General features: G+C 33.4%; 1 protein-coding gene and 1 pseudogene across 3 annotated transcripts; both read right to left on the bottom strand.

The window, feature by feature from the left end:
* Positions 1–5,129: 5,129 nt before the first annotated feature.
* Positions 5,130–6,335, bottom strand: LOC145625382 (dolichol-phosphate mannose synthase subunit 3 pseudogene; annotated as a pseudogene). Its single transcript, XR_014110495.1, has 3 exons — positions 6,243–6,335; positions 6,014–6,121; positions 5,130–5,477 (listed from the first exon to the last, which is right to left on the bottom strand). The product of XR_014110495.1 is annotated as a dolichol-phosphate mannose synthase subunit 3 pseudogene (transcript).
* Positions 6,336–14,683: 8,348 nt separating this feature from the next.
* LOC145617002 (FHA domain-containing protein FHA2-like) lies at positions 14,684–25,704 on the bottom strand. 2 transcript variants are annotated; one of them, XM_081671713.1, is made up of 3 exons: positions 24,933–25,704; positions 17,332–17,489; positions 14,684–15,327 (listed from the first exon to the last, which is right to left on the bottom strand). In XM_081671713.1, the coding sequence occupies exons 1-3, from the start codon at positions 25,633–25,635 to the stop codon at positions 15,118–15,120; spliced, it is 1,071 nt and encodes a 356-aa protein (XP_081527839.1). In that variant the 5' UTR covers positions 25,636–25,704; the 3' UTR covers positions 14,684–15,117. The 2 variants fall into 2 exon arrangements, with proteins under 2 accessions (XP_081527839.1, XP_081527844.1); XM_081671718.1 differs by having other exon boundaries at positions 24,954–25,704.
* Between the last annotated feature and the right edge of the window lie 1,389 nt (positions 25,705–27,093).

Here is a 27,093-nt window from a genome sequence, read left to right as displayed (position 1 = left end):
CGAGAACTTACAACTCGAGCTGGAAAATCCGGTAAACAAGTTCGGTTCGAGTACGGTTCTATATCAATTTTGAATAGTTTAATCATACATCAAAAAGTACATAAAAATGCATTAAATGACAATAATATAATTTGATCAGGTTAGTTTGATTTACATTCATGCTCATACATGGTTCAGAGTTCTCTAAGTAACTATGAGTTGAATTTGTTTTGTGTTGTCATATCATGTCATTTTCTTATTATGTGTCTCATGACCAAATTCATTGGCTGCTCATGCTATCAAGGTTTGGTATCCTCACAACTCCAAGAGTATACTTCTTCCTTTCTTTTTTACTTGACCTGGTTTTTTTTTTTTTTTTTTTTTTTTTAAATCATACTTGTCAATGTAAAATTTTAATGACCAATAACTTTAATTTCCTATAAGTAAATATCTTAGAAATTATATATTATTATAGTATTTAATGAGACGAATTTAACAAGATTCCACATGAATATGTATTTGCTTACATGTAATTCACAAAAGATGGTCAGAGGAAGGATGATGAATAGTATAAAAGTCAAAGCGGATCAAGTAAAAAAGAACAGAGGAAGTATATAATTAAGAAATTCGTTAACAAAAATACTCAAGAGAGTATAGCATTAGGGTTTAATGGAGAATTACTTGCCATGAAGTAGAAAGGGAGGGGGAAATGTCTATTGTGAGTTCTACAAACTACACAAGGATAAATAGAGTAGTAGGACTAGTAGGTGAATTTGCACCACATAATGAGAAATTTGGTTAAGACATGTAAGATATGTTTCTCCATTAACAAGTATTAGCACAAATCTTGACTTAAATCTTTCTATTCCTGCCATAATTTATCCCAACTAAATGAAAGTTGCTTATATTACCTGTGTTTATTGTCATCCTTATGAAAAATTTACAAAGGTAAAAGTGAGCACGAGAATGAAGTCAATTATGGGTGTTATAGCATTGGACTTTAAGGCCATTAAACCAAGCAACATGAATAGAGGAAGATAATGCTATCTGATTGTTACCCAAACAAAGAGAAGCATCATCAAATTGGTTAGTCGTTAAAATACTCCTCGAAAATGGAAATCAATCTTTCTAAGAACACAGAGCATGTCAAGCCTTTCTCAATTTAGACCAGAAATATTCATAGTCGAGTACCATATCATTACAATTTTCGTAGCTCTACTCTAACCCACCAGATTTCACATGGATACTTATATTTAACAAAAGATGAGATGAACATTCTTCATTTCTACTTCCACTGCCTCCTTAAGCTCGATCAACTGGTATCAGACTTGTCAAGAGCTGCAAGAAACAATCCAGGTTAGATAGCATGTAAATGAAAATTACCTAAAACAAATTACTGATACTCTTAACAGAAGGAAACCCGTTAAAACGACTTCAGGTTGAGTGACACTAATACTCAGTTGATGACAGGCAGAAACAAAATACGGCATTGTGCCACCATAAATGGAGGCAGTCATACCAAGTAATGGAATAAAAATGATGACATTGCTTCTCCAACAAAGTTACACAGCCAAGCCTACACTGTCAAGTCTATTTTTGCACTTTTGAAGCAAGAATTAAAATATGACAGTTTTATCAATTATAGGAGATGGGTTTCCACCAAGGAAGGAAGTTTACACTTTACCCTATTCTAGCTTCAAACAAGCAGATACCATCAAGCAAACACCTTGTCTAAGATTCTCTATGGCAGATTGTCAATCAAAATTAACAATCGAATCAGCCATGCAAAAAGATGACTCTTAAGGTTCTTATACTGCTCAATACAATCAGCCATGCAAACCAATGAGACGATCGAGGATAAGATGACTCTTAAGGTTCTTATACAGTTATACTGCACAATACAATAAACCACAAATAGAGGCAATTGTACATATAAACCAAAAGGAGGTGTTCTCTATGCTCTAAGACAATAAGCCAATAAATTATTATTCACCACTTGTCATAGATAAAAGCCTGGATGAGGAGCTGTAGGTTAGGATCAAACAAAAAACACGGTCATTCTTCCTTTACAATTCAATGAGGACAATAACAGCAAGAATAAACCATTAGCATGGACAACTATATATTGGGCGAATAGGTGGTACTGATCCAGAATGCATTTACTCAAAAAAAAACTGAACACGTAAAAGTCCAATCAAAACAACAAAATTGGGTCCTCTGTGCATTTTAATCAGCATTTAAAACAAGCCCTAAAATGTACATGGTATGCAGATACATGCATGAAAGTGGTTTTAGTGTAAATGTATGTGAGCAAGGGAAAATAAGGAAGGGAAGTACTGTTGTAGTTCAAGAGCTTCTCGATCAAGTCAACATGGGTCATGAGCATTCGCCTGCAACAATAGCGGACCAGCCCCAATGCATCAAGGGCATCCCTGCGGAAAAGCAATGCATGTCAGCAAACTCTGTTATTTGAAACCAGTACTCTGTACTAATAAAGAACTATGAATTTCAACCTCTTTGGGAACTTCCTAATGCGCAGGATTTTGTATAAGATATAGGAAACCAATGCAAGGATATAGAGATCAACCATTTATTGTCAAAACACACGACTTCATGAAGCTTATACATATATCAACGTCTTTAAACACACCCTCTCCCAAGACAGACACAAAGCAATAGGTAAGTCCTTTAGGCTCTTCATATTTTGCAGGCGTTCTTAGATAGATAGATAGATAGAGAGAGAGAGAGAGAGAGAGAGAGAGAGAGAGAGAGAGAGAGAGAGAGAGAGAGAGAGAGCAAATAAAAGCTATTAACCAGACGAACCTTAACTTGGTAAACCTACAAGACTATGCTAACATACTCTAAACACAAATTGCATTATCAAGCCTGACGGTGTGGAAAGGAACGTAAGGGAAATGGGGAGATGGGGTATCTTTCATTTGGATAACAAATGAGGAAGGAAGGGAATTGGAGGAGTGAGAAATGGAGGGATTAAATTGTAAGAAATAGATCCCTCCAACAATGAAGAGATTTGGAAGGAAAACTTACCATTCTTCCCTACCCTCCCTTTCCCTCGGATCCCTCCCCTAGTCCCCTCCTCTTCTCCTCCCTCCCCTTCTTTTCCTTCCCCTTCCTTTATCCAAACACACTGTTAGTCTCTCCATTCTCCAAAACATACAATACATGCACATTGGGGGAGGAGGGATGTTGACAGAAGAATTCAGGAAAGAATGAACAGAAAGAGTAAAATCACAAGCATAAAAAAAAAAAACCCTAAATGAACATGCAAGCAGAAATTAGATAGTCAAATAATAGTGGATAACAGGATATACTGTATTAGCTTATCAAAAGCAAGAAAATTTCTTGACTTGGTTATCCGCTTATTCTACTGTGAAATTTAAAATCCTAAGCGTACTATAATTCCACCCCAAAACCCAGCTATTATCCAGTAAAACTGGAATCAGATTCACTAAAATCATACTTTATTAGGTCAATCTAATTCAATCATCCTAACCATTTAACATACAGTAGCATAACAAAACCCAATTCGATTATGAGAGCCATGAAAACAAGCTAAAAGTATAGTTTACATGCATAATTCAATCCACAAAAGTTCAATTAGTCGAGCAAGTAATCTGAGCTACATTCGACCAAACGCGAAATATGAATAAATATTTCAAAACCATAAATAAACACAAATACACAATAACCAATTCCAAGCTATACACAAATTTGCATTAAAAACTCAAAATTAACACAAATAACACTTTAAGTAGAAATTAATCAATAAAAGTAGAAAAATACCCTTCAGTGTAATCAGCTTGAAGAAGATCAAGGTAGGTGTCCCATTTATTTCCGATCACCTGAAAAAAAATCACATTCAGCCCCAAAAGTAATAAAAAATAAATTAGGGTTTAAGAAAAACCCTAAATCGAAAATTGGTCATAAATTAAAACCCTAGAAAAAGAAGAAGGCGCAAAGATAGGAAGAGAAAGATGTAACCTTGCCGCAAGTGAAGCAACGAACAGGAATAATCATGTTTCTCTCTCTTCTTTCTTCTTTCGCTGCTTCGCCTGTCCCTTCACTCTACGAGTAACTCCTTTAAGCTTATGTTTGAGGGAGGCAATAAATTGCGGCTTTTTCGGTATATAAACTTTCTCAATCTACCCGTCCACGGCTAATTGTCAAGAATAATACGATTTTTAGATAGTCTTTCAAAATTCCTAAAGTAAAACAAGCTTTCGATTATTCTAAAATAAAATGAATTTTGGTAAATATTTGTTCAAAAAAACCCGAAGACATATTACATGTCACATTGTGATTGGTTAGTTTTGAATTATTAGTATTGGTTTTACTTGATAAATTGCTAATTCAACTACTAGATGCGTGTCACGTTCAGATTTACTAATTACTAGATGCATGTCATGTTGTGATTGATTAGAATTAAACTCAATAATTACTAATTCAATTGGCGATTTTATCTTGAACCTGTTCAAAAAATTGAAACCGACCTAATTCAAACCGAGCTAAAAAAACACGATTTATATTTTGATATATATGTGTATGGAAACAATAACTTAGTTGACTCAAATTTAAAATGGACCCAATCTAACCAAATCCAACACAGTTACTTGCATTCTCTACTTGCAAATGTTGACATAGACAATAGAATGGAAGATAAGTACAGTAATAAAAGAAAGCAAGAGTAATTAAGGAATTTTGAAAGTTTCGGCCATATCTGTGGAATTGCTCAAAAATAGTGAAAAAAATAATCGAAACAACTAAGGGCTTGTTTGGCATCATTTTTTGTTTTCAGTTTTCTGTTTTTTTGAAAATTAAAAACCAAAAACAGGTAACAAGAAAAAGGTGTTTCCACTTTTTTTTTGTCAGTTTTCAAAATTATCATGATTTTAATAAGTCAATAATTTTTTATTTATTATATGACATATATAATATACTTTTTAAAAACAAAAAACCAAAAAACAGAAAACCATAGCGATGCCAAACGAACCCTAAAGAATTCGTTCAGTATCATTATCAAGTTTTAGTTACAGTTTTTAAAAGCTATATATACACATACTTTCGTATTTGTTTCAAAATTAATGTCGTTGATTGGCAAATTTGTCAACACACAAGCCCAATTCAAAAGGTTTTCAAAAGACAACAAAAAATGAATCGTATATAAATGAGGAGGCCATAAAAATACAAAAAGCCCTAAAGTTTGTCTAATTACCAAATCAGATATGAGAGGCTATAAAAATTACAAACAACCCTAAAGTAAGGTTAATTATAATTAGCAAATCAGATTTCTCTGCGTTTCTCATCAAGCTTGTGTCTAATTATAATTAGTAATCCGTATTGATTTTGCTACTAGACCCTTTTTCAAAACACACTTTCTTTTTGTTCCCTTTCCAATTGCCGGAATTTGCGCAAACTGATCAATCAGAACCAATGTCAACTCCTTTTTGCCTCAAGAAGTCCTTCGCTTCAATGACATCCTGGAAGAAAAAAAAAGGGACAGCAACGTAATTAACAATAACCGCAAAAACAAAATTAAATTTAGATAGGGACTGACTTCACACTTTGGCAGATGCAATTACTTAAATACAGACTTAAATTTTCATGGTGAGGTCTACACTATAATTTCAAAGCTGGACAACAGTATGCAGCATTTAGATGTTTTGGAAGAGACGAATTTTGATGTTAAGGTTGGGAGAAGGGAAGAGCTGTTAAATAAAAACCATCCCTCCTATCTTGCTAACCAATCAAATTGTTAATTTCCTCGTTAAATAAAAGTAGCCATTTCATGTCCAACAAAAAGAACAAATATTTTTTCATAAAACGCTATCTAGAAAAATGAGCTACTGCTCGGCAATTTTCAGTTTAGAAAACTCCAGTCCACTTTGAAACCCATCCCATGTCGTTATTAGATGCATATCGTGTGCCTGAACCAATGAAATAAGAAACGAAAAGCCTTGCTCACTTCTAGGCCCGAATAAAAAAAACAAAATTTGAAAGAGGGATTTAAAGATACCTGTTGTAGCAACACTGCTTCTTGGGGGCAGGTTGGAAAGCGCATCAAACCGATGCCAACCATCAATAGGCCATAGCATGCCAGTGATATAATCAAGTATAAAGGCAGCTGCAAAGCAGAAAAAAATGATAATTGAGACAAGTAAAACCTGTAAAAGTGCAAACAGCGAAGGGCAGTCATATAAAAGACAAAAAGTCCACACATAGAACAGGTAAATGTAGAGACGCACCAGCCAAGTCTGGCTTTGTGGAACTATTGATGTATGAAGGAGACCAATCCAGAATGCAGCAATGGCCACCAGTATAGACAAAATCTTTACAATCAATCAATCAATCAATCTTTACAATATGCTTCATTTATTTAGAAAGAAAATCCCGAGTCCTGAAGAAATGAATCACCATGCAGGGCTAATTCCACTCAGTAGATGAAACCATTATAATATATCCTTTTTTTAAAAAGGAGGGGGGGGGGGGGGGGGGGGAGGAGTCAAATGGGTAGCTGATTTCACTCAGTAGATGATAAACCAGTAAAGAATCATTAATCTGGAATTGCAGCAATGGCCATACAGACAAACCTTTAAAATACGCTTCATTCAATAGGGAAAAAAAATATAAATAAAAATAAAAATAATAATAATAATAATAAATAAATAAATAAATAAAAAACCAAGTATTGAACCAAAGAATCACCCACATAAATAAAATCCATCATAAATTCATATTACATATTTTGAGAGAGAGGAGGGCAGTCAAATTAGTAGTTGATCCCCACTCATTAGATTAAGGAATTTGTAAGTCAGATTAATATAGAAGGATATAAGATAAAAAAAAAAAAAGGCATTTAGTCATTCAGATAAGCAAGCCACAGTGCACAAGACAAGCAAAGGGATACAGTAAGTGATAAAACACTTGGTGCTTAATATGGACGCAACTTAATGAACTGCTGCCATCAGATCCTAACAAATTTTCACGGTCATTTTAAAAAATGAACTCAAAGCCCTTGCGCAAATGTTCAGATATCATCATTTGGCAGCTCAAATTGTGTTAAGTTCTAAGAAAAATCTAAGTAGCTTGGACTCCATCCATGAAGGAGAGCAACCCTCTTACAAATTACAATCCCAAATGAGATTCCATCCCAAAGAAAAAGTGCTGATTCTAATCAGTAAATATAGGGTTTCACAAGTTACAGGATGCCTAATATAGGACAGAGGGGAAAAGGCATTTAGTCATTAAAATAAGCAAGCCAAAATACATAAGACAAGCAAAGGGATATAGTCGGAAATAAACCACATAATGGCTTGATGTTAATTATTGCCAAAATTCAAATAAACTGCTGCCATCAGATTCTAACAAATTTTCATGCCATTTTAATAAATGAACTCAAAGCCCATGCGCAATGTTCAGATATCATCATTTGGCAGCTCATGATGTTTAAATTATAAAGGGGCCTGGGCTGCATCCATGAAGTAGGAGAGTCAAGCCACCTACAATCCCATATTAGGTCCCATTTCAACACCAATTAGCAAGGGGAGAAGTAACTCTAAGTAAACAAAGAGGTAATATTTTCTCTTCACCAAGGTGAGACAATATCTCATCCACTGTCATCAACATTCTTAAGATGAGCCCCATCCTTATGATTGAACAAAAACCTCATTTTGTCATAGAAACAATGCAAACATCACAATAATCTATACTATTATGCTCAAGCCTCAAAGCCTCAAAGCCTGAACTTCAATATCAAAACTTCAATATCAAAACTTCAAAATTTTGACCAACACAAATCTGAACTCATGTTATATGAACTCTTCGTGGCAATCGTGAATTCAAAAGTGAACGATCATTTACTATGCAACAACCGAAACACTTCAAAACTCAAATTAAACCAAATGATCAAGCATATAAATCCATGCAAATTTTTTCAAGCAATACAAATTCCAAACCATGCTTCTTATATTCTTCATTTTAACCATATTGTTGATGTCTTGTGCTCAGGTGATGAATATAATAAAGGTTTTTGTTTTTTTGTTAAACCCTCATTTGAAATAAATTTTTTTGCACAGAAATCCATATTTAAAGGGTTCGAATTAGCCAATTCCAGATATTATCTTTGTATTCTTTAAACAGCGACACAGTTATTATTCTCCCAAATCACCCATCAAGTTTCTAGTCTAAACCTTAACAAAGAAAAAAAAAATAGTAGCTTAAATGAAATAAATCCACACGAATCAATAAAGAAACACAATTATAAGTTGATACTGATCAACTTCTTATCACCATCATTTTGACATAAAATCAGGAAATTTTGTCACTGCCATCAGATAATATAGTCATTTTTCTTTACATAGCCTCATCAATAGACGAGTTCAAAGCCCTTGCGCAGTATGTATATTTCATCATTTGGCAGGTTCTAACAATTGCTTAACGAACATGTCATTAAAAATCTCAGACAGGCAAAACAACCGAAAACAAATCATTAGGTGGTCGAGAAAAACAAGTTTCATGTAAGCAAGGGCTACAATTATTCATAGAATTAAAACTGTAAGAAATAGATGCAAGACACTGTTGGCCAAGGAATAAGATAACATCAAACCTCCATCATACCCATTAAAAATCGGCAACAAACTATCGTTCATACGAGCGATACGACCACACACAGATTTGATTCAAAGTCCATAGCAGATCTAGATTATAATATGATCGATAAAACAAAAATCATTGAAAATTAACCAAATTAATCATAAATTTAACATAAAAGTTAATTCAACCATAATGCATTCTTTGTTCGATGCACCACTGCACTAAGAATCCTCATACTAAGCATAATTAATACAAGAAATTCTGCAGAACACATAAAAATAGGCTAAAGATCCTTTGCACATACAACCCATAAACAACTATGTTCAAAATTCACTGAAGATTTGGACTTTAACTAGAATAATCACAAATCAATCAAAACAAACACATTAATCATAAATAAGAATCAAAAATCAAATTAATTCTTTTAGCCTAAGAGTATGAATCAGAAAAATTATAGCATTTCAGTAATCAACCTTAGAAGAACCCTAAATTGAAATTAAATTAACGAGTTAACCTAGATTGCGAAATTGATGCTTGACGAATAAAAGCAAAAGAAACATCTTACCTTAGAAGATGCGGAGGGTAGAGAATATATGTTAGATTGAAGAATACGATGAACTGAATGAAGAGAAAACGTTGTTCTGTAATTTTCAGTGTGTATTGCCAAACGGCTTGGCTTGTAAAGGAACGAGGCTGTTCAGTTTTAGGTTAAAGCCGGACTAAAGTTATACCCAACTTTACAACACTGACCAATTAACTTATTTAATTGTGATGAATTAACCCTCTATAATACTAACAAAGTAATCCCGAACCACGTATACAAATTTGTGTAAGAAAAAAAAGTGAGATACGATTATTTAAGAATAATGATTTTGAGTCAAAGATAATTGGAGATAATTTTATTTAGAGACGGAAGAAGTAGAAAGGTTAGATCTTACGAGTAGGTGAGTTAGGACAAAATAAGTTCCTATAATTTTGGGTGAACTAAGGTCTGTTCTCATGCGTTGAAATTCAGTTCAGTTCAGCTCCTAATTTCATTCTCTTATAAAATATTTATTTCAGTTCAGTTCAGTTTAGCTTAATTCAGTTGAGTTCAATCATACAAATTCTTAAATAAACCTGGTCCACGATAAAGTTATTGTGGACCAAATTTATCACGTGATTACTTCCTCCTTACTACCAGTTTCTTACAAACAAATTATTACAACCATTTATTTCCTTTTCTTTCTCTCGTGCACCTCAGCCTTTCTCTCTCTTCTAAGCCCTCACACTTTCTCTCTCTTCCAAGCTTCATTTCTTCCATTTTCTCACTCTTCAAAATTGCTTCAATTCTTCTTGTATGGCTATAACTCGAGGTGGTGGCATGTTTAACCGGAGAAGAGGCTTCGTTCTTCGGCTATAAAAGTAGATCAACCACTACTTTCAGGTATAATCGATTTTTGATTTTGCTCTTCGTTCTTCATTCTTCGTTTTTTGATTTCTGCAATTTTGAGCGATTAATTGTTGTTTTTGAGCGATTACTTGTTGTTTTTGAGCGATTATTTGAGCGATTAATTGTTATTTTTGAGCGATTAATAGTTGTTGTTTTTGAGCGATTAATTTTGAGCAATTTTGAGCAATCACCGGTATTCTACTCTATTCTTTAATTTCAACTTTGATTATTCTATAAATTATCATCAATTTTGATTAATTATTTGATTTTGTGGAATTGTTAGTATATTGTAATCTGTTGAACTATATATGAGGATGAAATTGTACTGATCGGTTGATTTTTGGTATTGGATTTTAGAGAGTTGGAGTTTTGGGGATTTTAGCAAAATGTGCTTGTTATAAGGGATGATGAAATGATGTGAACTTGATTAATATGCATTTTAAGATTCTTCTATGCTAATTGCATATTTTCAATCATGCTCTTTAATTACATTTGCTATTATATTACTCTCTGTCTTCGTTGCGCTTTAAGAATCGAGTTTTTGTTGGCTGGCTTTGGGAGCTATTGTTAAGTGATGAATTGTCACTTGCCTCCTCACCAAATTGTCTCTTGAGTACCATCACTACAACCAGATTAACTAGAGAAAAATCAATAGCAGGGTACTAATTAAAATCTGCTAATAGTTGCATGTTTTATAGAGTACGAGGCAATAATCAACCCCTATGAAAGCCCGTAGAAGCTTCACTCAAATACAAAAGTTTCATGTATACTAAAAGTAGAGCAAAATTATTATCATTTATATAAAACTAATATATATGCCTCTGTAAAGTCTTTACTAAAGATACACATGCTTGATACTACAATAAAGAAAACGGGAAGCCCAAGATCGACAATCCATCATGGAAATTTTAGCTTACATTGTTCTCATTCATAGGCATAATAATTTCATGACTGAATTATAAGCCAATTATGCATATAGGTGATGAATTCTTCATATAAAATCTTGTGATGTAGCAACTCTTTTTAATCAAAGTGTTTATTTACTCCTTAGTTATAATAGAGCAACAATGATTCCAAAAAGAATTACTGTGTATATGAATAAGGTTGTTTAGTTTATTTAAGGGTCACGATGCATATTAGATGACCATTATGCAAATAATAAGGTGAGGTCTATATGCTCCCTTTGTTTTAAGAACTTGAACTTCTATAGGGTTTAGGTTTGAAAATTGTCAAGAAGAGTTATCTAGTTAATACTTTCAATTTAAAGAATATGGTCATTCACCCTAAACAGTTTGACAATAATTAATGTTGTCTATGACTAAGATACTTTGTTTTAAGGGTGTCACAGACTCATGGTCATTCTTATGTTATTGTCGACAAGATGTTCTTTTATTTCAATATTTTGTTAAGCTACCAAGGGACAGATAGAAGGATCGTCCATGTATATATAAATATAGGCTATTAGCTCAAAGGGTAGAGCAATGTACAATAATGTACATGGTGTGGGTTCAAGTCCCACATAGCCTATTGCTACAACAATACTTGTGTGTTGCTATCATTGATGAGTTGTGTTTTGGTCATTGTATGTAGTAGCTTGTTAGCATCAAACTGCATAAATAACTATTTAACTTGCATTGTTATCCTATATTGTAGTATAATGAAGATAACATATGATGATAAGATACTCAAATTCTATTAATAAAGCTGCCTTTTCACATAATACAACCAATAGCCTATGTAGGATTTGAACCTACATTTACTGTGAAATTACACAGTGCTCGACCATTTGAGCTAATAGGCATAACAACACATTAGTTATAATAAAAAGGGTAGCACCAAACATTTAAGCATTGACAATCCATTCTATCAATTGTTATCTCCACGCTGAGCCAATATATGCTTTGAAGAGTCTGAACAAAGGGAATAGATGAAGATTGAAACTTTGAAAGTAGTCTAAGAGCATAATATTATCATAAATATTGAATTATATGCTAAAAAGGTATTTATATGACAAAAAAAAGGTCACTATGTATTAAAAAGGGTAACTCTGATATGGTAATTTAATGCAGCTAAGGGTGATTATGCTTTTTAAAACGGTAAGAATAACAAATAAAAGAGTTACTATATTTTAAGAAGGGTGACTTTATGAGATGAAAGGGTCACTATATAGTGTTACACAAAGACAACTATATCATTAATAGGGCTACTATTCCAAATATAAAGGTTACTATATCAAAATAAAGGACTATATGTTAATTAATGGTGAAAAACTGACAATATAGGGCTACTCAAATAAACATTACTATTTAGAAATAAAGATCACTATATTATTAAAAAAAAGGTTACTATTCCAAAATTTATATATCTCAAAATTAAAGTTACTATGTCAGTCATAAAAGACACTATATCATAATAATTAGTATTTAAAAGATTTAAGCGTTTCATTTTCTTGATTTTTTATCTGTTGATCACAGGAAACCTTGATACAAGCAAAGGTGAACAAGAAAGCTTTAACAACAAAAAGTCGCCTTTGGTGTAGTAGAGCAAGCTACCAATTATATTTCACACGGCAACAAGCTTTGAGAAGGAGGCTTTGGGTCTCTGTTTATAAGGTATTAGAATACTATACTAATCTGTCTGCTTTATCACTTGTTTTTTTTTTTTGAAAAGGAACTATACTATCACTAAAGGTAACTATATTACTTAAAACTGGATTTGCATGTCATCTCCAACTACAGTAACCCTATATAATTTTCAATTGACATAAATTACATACAATTGGTTACAAATAATACGAAATAATACCTAAATGCCTAATTTAATTTTCCGAACAAACAATTGCAATTGCATAATCGCTTAATTTGCACAATTTGATCAAAATCAAATACAAATAGATGATCAGATTTTTATAATTCTTACCTTCATAGTTGCTTACAATTTGAGCTTCATCGTTCAGATCGAAATTGATGACATTAATATCGAAGTTTTCTACAGTGTCCTACATATTTCGATTTAGATCAATTTCGATTGATTGTATAGAAGAATTTGTCATGAATTTTGCAGAAATTGATTGATGATGGAGAAATTATAAACCCTAGAATTGATTAGAAGGAGAGAGAAAAAAAATTCGAGCTCTGAGATGAAGTTGTTAATGGCGTTGATGATGAAGAAGTAGCAGGAAAGAGATTTCAACGCTTTCTTTTGTTTGGGGTTTTACGGGATTAAGGGTTAGTGGGCTGGGAGTGTGTTTTGCTGCTTGGTGGGTTTGGCACGTGACATTTCTGGTCCACAATAAGTTTATTGTGGACCAGGTCCACCCAAGAACTTTTGGTTCAATCAATGAGAACATGCCCTAAGTTTAAATAATTTAAGATAAGATTAGTTTTTTTTTTCTTGTAAAAATGTAATCTAATAATCCCACCTTTAGTTGATATTTTATAAACAATCCCGCATTTTGAAATTCCAGAAACAATCCCACCTTTGACACAGATCTTCCATTAACGATCCCATTGACCTACAACCTGTTAAACAGGTTAAATTTTTTTTTTTTTAACTACAATTCTTCTCAAGCCACCGGTCCACTACCATGCCCACCCCAACACTCACCCCTTACCACCACCCGTCCACCCCTCACTTATTCCCCCGCCACGTACAATTACCACCTCCCTCCCGCTTCTCACCACACCCCTTCCCCTACCATCAATCTCACCCCCCTTCCGTTCCCCCATAACGAACTGTAGCCCCATCACATGGTTAGGTTGTTTCCGGGGCTTGGGGGAAGGGGAGAAGTGGTAATCGGGGTTTGGGAAAAGGGAAGGGGATGAATTTTAAGGGTTGGGGCAATGGAAGGGGGGATAATTGCGGTGGGAGAGCAGGAGAGGATAGGTTTCGTGGTGGATGACCAAGAGGGGGATGAATTTCGAGGTGGGGGAGCTGCCGGAGGTAATAAAGGGGAGATACCGGAGGTGGTGCAAGATTTATATAATTAATTAAGGTTTTTAAAGCTACTAATTACAATTTCATCAAATAATTATGTCATCAAAATCTTAAGTGGCTAATTAGGGAAAAAGATAATAGTTACTAAAATTAATCGGTTTTATGGGTAGTAGTTAACAACTTTTTTTAAGGGGTAGTAATTCACAAATGCCCTCTCTTTGAGGTAGTAATTCACAAAAACATCGTAAAAATTTGACACGGCCCTTCAATTCTTAAGCAATTACAATTACAATAATTGGCATGGTCAATTTGAGCAACTTTTGTTTTCGCTTTGCAGCTCCTTCACTAAACACAACAGTTATCTTGCGTTGGACTCGGTAGTTCTTACACCTTCAATCCTCACAAAGTTAAAATCCCCCCACCCACCATTCTGATGTTTATCAAATTGAAGGGGTTTTCCTGCAAATTAGTGAGAATTTCATGATGGCAATCAAGCAAATCAAAGTCGCTAAAGCTGAAATTAATCTTTAAAAAGGTAAACATTCCTTCACTCATTGTCAAAGAGTATTTTACACACTTACGAGAAGACAGTATGTTTCAACCTTTCAATGAAGCTTCGGACTTTCGATGGATGCTAAAAGAATAATGATAGATTAACTACATCTGTTTTTGAGCAGGATTATACTAGTCCAAATCTAAATGAAGGAAATACAGTGGGATGGATGCTAGAATCAAAATAAGAATGACCGTTTTTTCAAAAATTAAAAAAAAAAAAAAAAAATGTAATTTAGGCCCCCGACCCAAGGGCATTGCTGTACTTCAACACAACCTACAAGTTTACATCATGATAAATTAGCAATCTTAACTGATTAATAGATTAGAGCCAACTGGTAACTTTCAAACTGTATCCCACCATAAGCAGTTGCTTCTGTCAATCAACATTTCCTGCTGAAACTTCTTTATACACTAAGCAAAGTATCTTGGCGGTCATGCTGCAGGTGATGAAAGGCTCGATTCTCAGTTCTCAAACATAGCCAAAGCAGCGAAAGCAGTTTAAACACAAACACTATCAACTTTCGCGTATGGGGTTTATGTATGAGCCAACCAGCTAATTAGGATCTAACTAGGATACACATGGGTTTGCCTAATGCTAAACAATCTCAGGAAAGAAGAGACACGAGAGAAACAAACTCCAATGTTACACGGTTCTTGGATCGCGTATTGATGACAAAATGTTCTGGATATTTTCTCAGCAATGCCAGCAAGCCATCCCATGGTTTTCCTTTAGAATCTTGACTTGTAAAGTCCTCAGATGAGAGATACCTCCTTACACGGGTATGATGCCAAACACTACCATATTGCTCCATTAGCTGTATAGAATAGTACACAACATAAATTTGACAAACAAACAACATATGCCATATGCCCATAACCTACTTCAAAACAAACATATGATATAGGATGGAAATCATATTTACTACACAGTAGTAGATAACTGAAACTCCAGCACAACTGTAACACACTAATTCCTATCATTAGGAAAAGACTGAGGTGGGAGGGAAAGGTAATCTGAGTAGAAGACAATATGAGAAGAATCAGATGATGATCAGGCGATCAGCAACCCAAAAAAAAAAAAAAAAAAAAAAAAAACTAAATTGCTTGAAACCTAAAGTATAGTTGTGCAAATATCCTCCAAAATGTCTAATTGCTGCATATACACAGATTAAACCTCCCCAAAAGCCCCTCTCTATGCACACCCGCACACAAACACTTGATTCTTTGCTTGCAATGCTTATCAAAGCTGCCAAGTCCCATGTATTATGAGCCATTGAGAATTGTCAAATCCAGCTATGATGCTTATACACAGATTAAACCTCCCCCAAAGACCCTCTCTATGCACACCCGCAAACAAACACTTTATTCTTCTAATCCTTTTTTGCTCCTCTTGTTTGCAAGACTTAAGAATTCTGCAGGCTAATGTTTACTCATACAGTCATAATAATAAAGTAATAAGCCTCACTATGCTTATTTTAGAATTTATGAAGGGTAAAAACATTGTAGAGATTATTATCTTGGTCATAATTGAAACCCTGACGAGACCCATGTCAAAACTAAACAACTGAAGTCAATAGTAGACTTAGTAGTGCTTCAACCAGGGGTGCAACAAGGACGGTCAATGGAAAGACACTGACTTAATTCGTACAGAAATACCCCGTATGAAAAAGGATAAATTCTGCCAAGTGCACAGTCAAAATAGCTCATCCAAATGACATCAAAAGAAAGAGAGAGAAAGAACTACAAAAATTAGAAAATCAATCAGTATTTAGATAAACTAGTGTTTTTTTTTTTTTTTTTTTGAGCAATGCACAAGTTCTTTGTAGACTTTTTTTGACTGGTGGTGGCAATTGGCAAATGAAAAAATACTGGATGGTGAGTGGGTTTACTGATCATGAGGTTGAAGGTTAATAAGAATTTATAAAATAAATCTGATATAAGATTGTAACTTAAAATATAGAAATTCATTTTTTTTTTATTGAAGAGAAAAAGAAGCAAAAAAAGATAGTAATGTTTATGGTTTGTTTTAAAAGTATTAGTGTAAAAACTGCATAATGACAACTCTAAAAAAAAAAAGGTTTACTGGATTGTGAAAAATAAGATTGGCTCTACCACTTACGAAATACATACTAGCTCAAGTAATCCAATAGACCATATACACACATCTAGACTTGTACACTGCTGACATATGACATCCAAAAAAGTTAATTAGGATGTGATTGCACCATTTACAATTCTGCAGAAATGCACAAACCAAAATGCAAGTAAAGAAAATCATTTATTATCTTAGGCTCCGTTTGTTTTGATGGAAAACATTTTTAAGAGATATTCTAAGGAAAACAGTTTTCAAAGGAAAGCATGATTGTGAAAAAGTTTTTCCTTTGTATGTTTGATTGTAGGAAAACTATAGAAAAATAAAGAAAATGGAAGTAAAAGGGAGGGGAAGGATAGAGGAGAGAAAATAGTGAAGTGGAGTAAAAGAGGAAAATCTAGCATGCCTTCTTAACAAAATGAAAATGGTTTTCCTTTTTTAATAAGCAACTTTCTACCTATGAGAAAATTGTTTTTCACCCTATAACAAAACAAACAAAGGAAAATGGAGATATCATTTTCTAGGAAAAGGTTGTCTGCCAAAACAAACAGAGCCTTAAAATTCTGAATTCCTACATTGGCACATCATATTACTGTGTTGAGTACAAAGCAAGTAAAGAAAAACATTTATCATAAAAGAATCCAATAAGTCCTAAGAATATAAAACACATTCAAACTTACTTATTAATCAAACAATGAGGTATTTCAATATTTGTACAAGAACTAACCTCCGTATGAAGTTTCTCCATGGGCATCCATTCACCTGGACCACACAGATCAGACAACACTGTAGCTACAGATGATACTACATCTTTCTCTTCCAATTGCATTAGTTGTTGATTGTCAGCTTCAGGATTAACTCTTGATCTTCCATCAGATTTCTTTTCTGCATATGAAGACCATCAGTAATAAAACAAACACGTCAAGGAGATAAATAATAGAAACAACAAATGGAAGAGAAATCAAATGGAACAATGCCTATGTCCAATAGGTGAAATCAGTTACATATATTTAACACTGAGGATCCATACAATAAGTAACACAAAGTTTCACATGGAATACTAGCTTCCTAAAAAGCAAAGATTCATTGATTGGATGGTAAATGACTTACTAGATATGAAAAAATGGACAGAGTGCAGTGCTGCACAGTAGTGAAACAAGTAAATGTACAACACTCGTATCAGGGAGTCACTCAAAAATGGAAAGTTCAACAAAATGATACTGCATCCTACTTGCATACGAGATTTATTACAGCCCATCCCACACCTCATATTAATTTTACATGACCATGGTTTCAGGGTATCCATAGAATAATAACATAAGCATCTTAAGGTTCTTATAAAAAAAGACATTATCCAACATATTTTCAGGGACACAACAGCAACATGTATGGTACTAAATTCTGTTGAGTCCAAAGTACCCTCCTAAGACAAAAGCCTATTTTTATTCATAATCATTTGACAGAACTTATAATATACCAACTAATATGGTAGAGATAACAATGAAACGGTCCTCATTTCAAACTAGGCTCTCTCCTGTTGTTGCTCTGTCAGTCTATATGTTACTTTAACATGGGGATAAGGATCCTGTCCAGGTGCTATCCGAGAATCCAATCTTTGGAACAAAAAAGTTCAAGATATAGGGACCCTGTTCTAGACACAACGACACAAGTCCCAGACAGTCTTCCCATATCCATAATCTTTCTCTTTTGGAAGTATGCTTGTTATTTCCTTATGTGTGTGGATCCTACAAGAATCTTATTAAGTATGGATTCCAAGTAGGTTAAATACATATTTAAAGGTTAAGCAAGTTTTATTTTCCAAAAGCTGCATCGCAGATCATAATTACTAAACGGATCATATTCACTTCTGTTATTTAAGCTATAACATTTAGGAAGATAAAAACATAATAGGTCAGGTTTTTATTTAAAACATACAATTTGAAGCTGTTTTACCTAAATTGCCCCTACCCCTTGTTTAGTGTGAAACAGGATAAGGTGGATTATGCGTATTGGTAATATTTGGCCCAACTTACCAAAATACGTAGGAAATTGCAATCCAACACTAATTCAGTTATTTGTAGGTCAAATTTCAATAGTATAGACTATACTTTCAGTAATATATACTTAAGGGGGGGGGGGGGGGGGGGGGGGTTATCATGTGGGATCTTATTAGATATGTTTCAATGTATTGATAATAACTATCTAATACTTGTTTGATTTTATGACATGAATACTATGAGGTAAAAATACAAAAGATACTATATTAGATTAAAATAATTCATAAATATAAAAGGGTGAAGGTAGGTAGTTGAGCTTGGTATCCTAACTAACAATATGGTAGTGAGTGATCATGGTTAATATTTTTTGTGCTGATGTATATGAACCTCAATATTAATACTACTTTCTTTATTTAGTTGACATGTTTTGACTATAGCATTATTCACACACTTACCATTTTTTTTATTTATACGTAATGAAAAATATATTCAAGTTGGATCTTGTTAGAATTATCACAATATATATTTTCAAAATATCAACTTTTTTTAATTTTTGTTTATTTGTAATTAAAGATATTAATGGTAAAAGTGTCAACTAAAAAGAAACGAAGGAAGTATAAAACAATACCATAACTATTAATATATTGGATAATCATAACTTTAGTTGATAGTTTTTGGAAAAAAGACATCATCTTCCTCTTTCCTATATTAGCTATTGAAATCAAATGAGATGATCTTGATTGTATAAATAATAATTGATTAATTGAAAATAAGTATCTTTACGTTTATTTATTGATTAATTTTACTAACTTACATAGATTAATAATGTAATTTTTTTTTATTTTTGGACTTAATTCAAATAATTAATTTGTTAATTTTCTTTTCTATGATTCTTTGTTGATTAATCAATCTTTCCATTTTTACTTTGTAACTTGATTGACTTAATTAAATTATCACTATTATGTATTTAAAGCAAGTCGGCAGTTTGGTCTTGACAGGGGGACACCACAACCCTATGTCTTGGCTTATATAATAGAGATAAAAAGGGTGGAAGTGGGAGTGGGAGGGGGGAATCCTAATAGCCAAATGCTCATGCTCCTCTCCTACATTATCCAAAAAGTGCCTGCCATTTGATTGTACAAGCTAATGATCCACAATGTAGTTTCCAACTTTCCATCTTTATGGCTAACAAATGCCCCAAGGCAATCCTTGAAATTTTTTCAATTGCTTATTCTGTTTAAAAAATAAGAGTTTTATTTTTTGAAGATAACAATTCTGATCATACATCTAAACTCTCTTTTAAGGGTCATCAAGCACAGGTGGCCATGATTCATGGTTTAGAGTCATTCTTATAGCTCACATAATCAATTAAACATGTTCACAAGGTTGTACCCAAAATTGGAATAAGTGTGAGATTTTAGACCATTTGTGTTTAACATGACAAGCCAAAAGTCCAACACAGTAAGTGGAGGCCAAAGACATGAGGTGAGTTTCAGGTTTAGGTTGTGAAAGAATAACATTGACCAATAAAAAGCACATTACAGGCTGCACTTCCGTGCACTCTTGTACATGTCCATAGAGATAGGAGGTAGAAGCCTGCAGGAAGCTACTAGGAGCATGCTAGCCGATATGCACAAATTTGCCTAGTTGTTTCCATATCATCGTAACCCTGGCATTAAAGTTCCTGATTAATTATAGCTAGACTGAGATAATATTTAGTTTTCTATTATCCCTATGTTTTCTATATCTACTTTAGAATTTATTTATTTATTTATTATTATTATTATTATAATTATTTTTTTTTAATGGAGAAGGGATAGGACTACAAGTGTAGTTTCCTATTATCCTATAGTGTTTCATTTTTGCTAATCCTAACACTTTGAACTTTTGAAGCCAAGCAAAAGTATCAAAATCAATAAAAGCATTTGATGAAATAGGTATGGGATTCAGACCTTTAAAGTTAAGTAGGACAGTAGGAGTATTCCAAAAAATATATATATAAAGAATAGACTAGAAAAAAATTGCTGATTCCAATGTCCAAATTTGCTAACAAGAAATCAACTTGAAAATTTTAGATCTTTACATGTAAATGGACTTTAATTCTGCAAACCTATCTCCCCTAACGTCTTATCCTGAAATGTTTTACAAGTAAGGATGAAGGAGTGTAAGCAATGTTGCTCCACCACATACCTCAGATTGCTTTGGCTCTTTTAAGTATATTCATCTATAATAACGACCACCTAGTGCACTACAGGGTCAAGAACTTGAAGAAATAACTGTAATCAGCATGCTACCCCAGCATGTCTTCTGATCCCCGAAGAGTATATTATGGCATATTTTTGGTACCTATGACACATTGACATGTTAATGCATCATTCTGCATTTCATTTCCAATAAAAATCTATGTTTAAAAACTCAATTAATCAATGATGCAAGTTCATATATTCCCTCTGTGTTTTTTAGTTGCATCACTTTGCAAATTCAACTTTTGGAGATGAGAGAGATACAGAGAATAAAAAATAGACTCGTGTGATAGCAGAGAAATAGAGAGAGTTTATTAACTAAAACGGAAAGTGATGCATCTATTTTAAGAAAGTGATGCAAATAAAAAGAAACAGAGGAAGTATAGAGTATTGAACTTTTGACATACAAAAAAGTGGATACTTTTGATTTTGTGAAAAAGAAAGAAAAAAAAATAGGTTATATAAATACTTCCTCCATATTTTTTTACTTGCAAAATACCCTCTTGACACATAGTTTATGTAAGGAATTATAGAAGGTCAACGGAAAACTTAATCAATCTAACTTAAAAAGTTAATGATCCAACCCTTCTTTTTGAATGTGATTTTATAAATTTGTTCATTTTATCACCTCCAATATCTTCATTAAAATATATGCCAAACTGCCAAAGACATATGTTGCAAGTAAAACATCAGAGGAAGTAATGGATTTGTGAAAAAAAAAATTTACAAGTAACAGCTGGAACAAATTCATTGTTTAGAAGGACTGTAATTCATGGACCTGAGCAAATCAGTTCAGTATGTTCACTTGTACTTGTTAACAGATACTCTGTGGCTTCTACATAGGTGTGGGCCAAATTATTTGTGCCAATTTCATTTAAAGCTTGTTCTTTCAATTATTTTAAAACCATTTTACAATTTTTTGCCAAAACCAGATTTGACTAGAACTAAAATCTCTGATCACTTATCAAGTTATCAGAGGATATATCTTTTATTGGACCTTCTAATTACTAGTTTCAACCTAAACCAGCAAGTCAAAGTGCAGCTTTTAATCTTCATTATATCACACATCTTTGTGTACGTCAGATTTTTTAGTTCAAGGTTAGGGTAATATTCATTTCCTATACACATAAATGTTAATTAATTTATCCTATACAACAATATAGAGCTAAAAAAATTCCAGCTTATTGTCCATGTTGTAAGAAATTTGTTTAATGTATAAAAGTCGTAAAGATTTAGGCCCTTTTTTGTTCACAATTAATTATTTCAAATCTCATTAGTTCAGTAGGAAAAATAAGTTCTAATAGGGTTGATAAGGGTTACCATTTAACCAAGAACAAATTAAATTCAAATAAGTATCAATAAGGTCTAATACGTTAAACTAAGTTTAAAGTTAATATAATATAAATTAATTTCAGATATATGAAGGCTAAGAAAAATAGGGAAGGACAATAACTTTTTAGACTTTATATCAGGTATAATAAATGATTTTTCTCGAAAACTCAACTCAAAAGCAAAAGTGCACTAGTCAAACAATACCACCCCATTAGTGGTCCATTTAGATAGCAAACTGATAAAGATAAATTCAAACATTTTTTATTTAAAATCCTGAATAATTTGGTAATCATTGACATGAAACTACATAGAACTTTCCAACACACAAGGGTTCAGGTGAAATCAGATTAAGGTTGAATGTTCTAGTTAATAAGCAAAAGATTTCAAGATGTCTAGGTCAACTCAAACCTCAACTTTATATAAAAAGAGTACACCTATAAAAACTTCATAAGCTCTCATAATCAAGCATCACCAATTCGCCACTACCTCCTACTGCAGGCAAAGTACACGGCGGTACTTATATACACTAGAGTCCAGATATACACTTTTTAAAAGGGATAAGAAAAGGATTGACATAAAAAGGCAATGAACCTAGGTGGAGGCATTCCACAGTATGTCTTCTTCAAAAACAAAAGATTGGATAGACTTTAATAAAGAAAAAAGGCGCAGCGCAGTGCCACTGCAATAGATAAGAAATGCAGCTTAAGGGGAAACAAAAATTGTCAATGTCAATGTTTAAAGCAATTTAAACAATGTCGTGGTTCTATGAGAATATACATGATCAGGGAATCAAAAAATGTCAGGATACTAGCTCTCAAAATAAAAATCAAGATACAATGGTTGGGAACACCTAGCCAAACACTCTACGATTTCTTATCTCTAATCTAGTATCAGATGGAATTACAGCCGGAATCACAAAGTCCCATAGACACAAGCTATAACTGGCTGAGGCAATTTCGAGACATGACAAAAGATGCTAAAAACACGGGTGTCATCCGCAATGACAATAAAATACTATAGCAGATTATTGGTCAAAAAATTACATTGCTTACATCTTATATACCTCATGACTAAATCAGTAAAGCTAGGCAAGTAGGCAACAAGTCAGTCAATCAATCAATCAAAGCCTTAATCCTATAAGCGGGGTTGTCTCATGAACCAAAAGTGATTATTCCTTATAGTCATCCACAAAATTCTTCCTCCTCCCTCCCTTACGATCAAATACTTCATTCTAATGCAAGTCCATGTGCTTCATATCCTTCCTAACTCCTTCCAACCAAGTCATTTTCGGTCTCCCTCTACCTCGTCAACCTCTCTATGATCCCACTCTTCCACTCTTTGTACCAGTGCACCCTAACTCCTTCCAACCAAGTAGGCAACAAATAAATGAAGTCAAATAGCTGACCGAGATTCAGTGGGAAACTGGGAGTCTGAGACACAACTTTAACTACCTAAAATTTGGTGTTTTAATGAGGAATCATGAAAAGGGTCGTCCTAAAACATGATAATAATCCCCACTTTAATAATCAATTCTCCACTGATTGGACAGGTTGACCCCTAAAGGATTCCTTTTCCACAAGTGTAGACAAGGTTTAAAACTTTTAAATCAAGTCATCTCCATAGTCATATGCCACAATCTAACCCCAAGCACAAACTCTCACATCTAAAGCAAGCACTAGACTTTTATTGATAACCTCAACATGGAAGATGGAGTATAGATCCAATGCTACCAGCCAAAGAAAGAAGAAAGGAGAGAAAAAACTCAAAGAAGCATATGCTACCTAAGAGAGACCAAGAACAGAGGAAAGGGGATAAAAGAACCTAAATAAGAAGCGGGAAACAGTTGAAACACAATTGACACAAAAGGAATACAGGAGAGAGATGCTGCTTGAAGATTTGTCAACAGTATACAACAAAAGAGAATGAGAAGGGAAGGGCGAAAGAGAGAAAATAGTCAGACATGGTGACGAGGTAGAGCTTAACAAAGTCAACCATAACACAAGGTAGGGAAAATGAGAAGTGATTTTAGGCACACAGCAAAATTAAATCCAAGGAATTCTAGATCTAGTGATCATCAACGAATTGTACACAACCGAAGATATGAAATGTGGTCAATTACTAGACACAATGCCTCCTACATACATAAAAGAGAAACATAGATCTCTCAAATATATACCATCACAGCAGCAAAAGACCCAACATCCACGACTTAGACCAGCCTTAAAACAAATAAGACACAAGATGACTTATATAGGGACTACTAAATCATTCCATTCAATGCCTTCATCATTACTTCTTCTCCACTTAGTAACTCTGACCCACCAACCCAATATCCAGTTAAATAAACTCCTACTCTTGTTTGCAAGAGACACTCCATACCCTTCCTAGTCAAAGCCCAATACAACACTTAATTAGACCCTTCCTCGACTTCCTAGACTCACAAGTCACAACCTTTACACTCTCACACTGCAACGAAACCCATTCATCCTTAAATTATCAGTAATTCAGCATACATTCTCCATAGAAGAAACCTTAGCAACTACATAAACATAATCATTCAACTAAAAATTAAATTAAATTAAATCATACAACACCAATAACATCCCATCATTAGCAATTCCATCAATTTCAATTTCATAAAATCACATACAAAATAACCAATTGTTTAAACAATCAAGTCCAATAAACCTTGCAATCAATTTGCACAATCAATCATTCATAATCAAATACAAAGGAAAGGGGAACAAATTACTGACCAAGGGTTCCAGAAAGCCCACCTTTGCCACCACTACCACCACCATACCCATAATTATCATGCCCACCCCCGCCCCCGCCTCCGCTACCATCACCATACCTCCTCATCTTCTTCGACAACCCAACACCCTCCTCTCTCCCTCCACCATCTTCCTCCTCATACTCATCCGCCGCCGCACCCGCCGCAAAATACTCCTTCATCCTCCCCTTCCTACTCCCCCCACCTCCACCACCACCAGCACCAAACCCAGAATTCCTCGCCAGAACAGCCGGTGGCGGAAGAGGGCTGTTATACACATGATGACGTGGCGCAGCGGACCCACCAAGAATATTCCTAACAGGCAACAAAAAGTAGAATTCCTTATCACCGATCTGAAGAAGATCCTGCGAGTCAAGCTTCACCGGAGCATTACCAGGAAGATGAAGAACCCCTTCAACAAGACACCCATTTTTGCCGAGAACTTCTAGGGCAAAACGACGTCGTTGGAAGTCGTAGAAGATTCTAGCGTGGTGGCGAGAGATGTTCATTCCGCCGCCTAAGGAGGCTAAATCGACGTCGACGGTGGATTTCTTCGAGTTTCTGCCGAGGATGATGGAGTAGGTTTGCATATAGTACTCGAAATCTTCGCCTTGGAGCTTTGCGAAGCCTGCTTCGACGTCGCTTCCGCCGCCGCCGCCGGCGGTAGCTACGGCGGTGTGCGCCATTGATGAGACGAGTGAGGGGTTTGGGGGTGATGGGGAAAGAGAGAATTAGGATCGATCAAGGGGGAAGTTTTGACAAAGATATCTCAATTGATTTACTTTCAATTTTATAACACCATAAAAAAAACAATTCATAAATTATAACCAAAAACTTTTGTATACATCCGGTTTACACTAATCTAATCTAATCTAATATATATAAATACGTATTTTTGGAAAGTATTGAGAGCGCCACATAAGAAAAGGTATATTTTCGACCAATTAAAAATTAGATTTCTATTTTATTTTAGAATTAAAAAAATCACTCGCCACCTAAACAAAGTAACGAATGAAATTTTAAATTTTTGCTACGTACGTAACAACGACGAATAGAAATTTATTAGGATTTTAATTATTTAAGAACACTAAATTTTATCATTTTTATTTGTTACAAAACTAAAAATTATCTTTAGATATTAGGATTTATATTATTTATAAAACTAAAAATTATAAGAAAAGGTATATTTTCGACCAATTAAAAATTAGATTTCTATTTTATTTTAGAATTAAAAAAGTCACTCGCCACCTAAACAAAATCGACGAATGAAATTTAAAATTTTTGCCACGTAGGTAAAAACGACGAATAGTAATTTATTAGGATTTTAATTATTTAAGAACACCAAATTTTATCATTTTTATTTGTTACAAAACTAAAAATTATCTTTAAATATTAGGATTTATATTATTTATAAAACTAAAAATTATATTTTGATGTTTAAAAAATATAAATTATCATTTGATGTTAATCGTTTTATGTAAATATGTGATATGATACTTTCATACAAAATTTTAAAACTTATAATGCAAGAAAAAAATTAACAGATCACCAAAAAAAATATTTATATACAAAATGTATATAAAAATTCGAGCACCGCACGCCACATAAGCAAAAGTTATATTTCGACCAATGAAAAATTAGATTTATATATTAATTTAGAATTTTAATTTTCAGTCGTCATTTAAGAAAAAATTAACAAATGAAATTTGAGAATCGAAAACAAAAAATAGTAATTTAAGATTTAAATTATGAAAAAAAATAAAAATTATCTTTTATATTATCTTTTACATTAGGATTAATATTATTTTAACAAATAATTAGAAATTAAATAATATATTTTGATTTAAAACTATCCGATGAATGAGATAATATTTATTTCAATTTATAAATTCAAGTTCTATGTACGTAAAATTTGAATAAGAATAATTTAAAACTTAAAAAAATATTTTACCTTAAATTAATGTTAAAATAATAGTTCTTCAAAAAAAAAATTGTTAAAATAATAGAATAGAAAATAAAAACAAAAAAATATTAAGAAACTACAAAAAAAATATACAAAATGAAATATTTAAAAATCGTGCATCGCACGGGCTTACATCTAGTATTAGTGTATATCGAGCAGTATAGGGGTAACTTTAAGCCAA

Source organism: Chenopodium album, chromosome 3, assembly GCF_948465745.1.
Source record: "Chenopodium album chromosome 3, dcCheAlbu1.1, whole genome shotgun sequence".
NCBI classification, from domain to species: Eukaryota; Viridiplantae; Streptophyta; class Magnoliopsida; order Caryophyllales; family Amaranthaceae; genus Chenopodium; species Chenopodium album.
The sequence above is the reverse complement of the archived record's forward strand: the minus strand, read 5'-3'. Positions and strand labels throughout refer to the sequence as shown.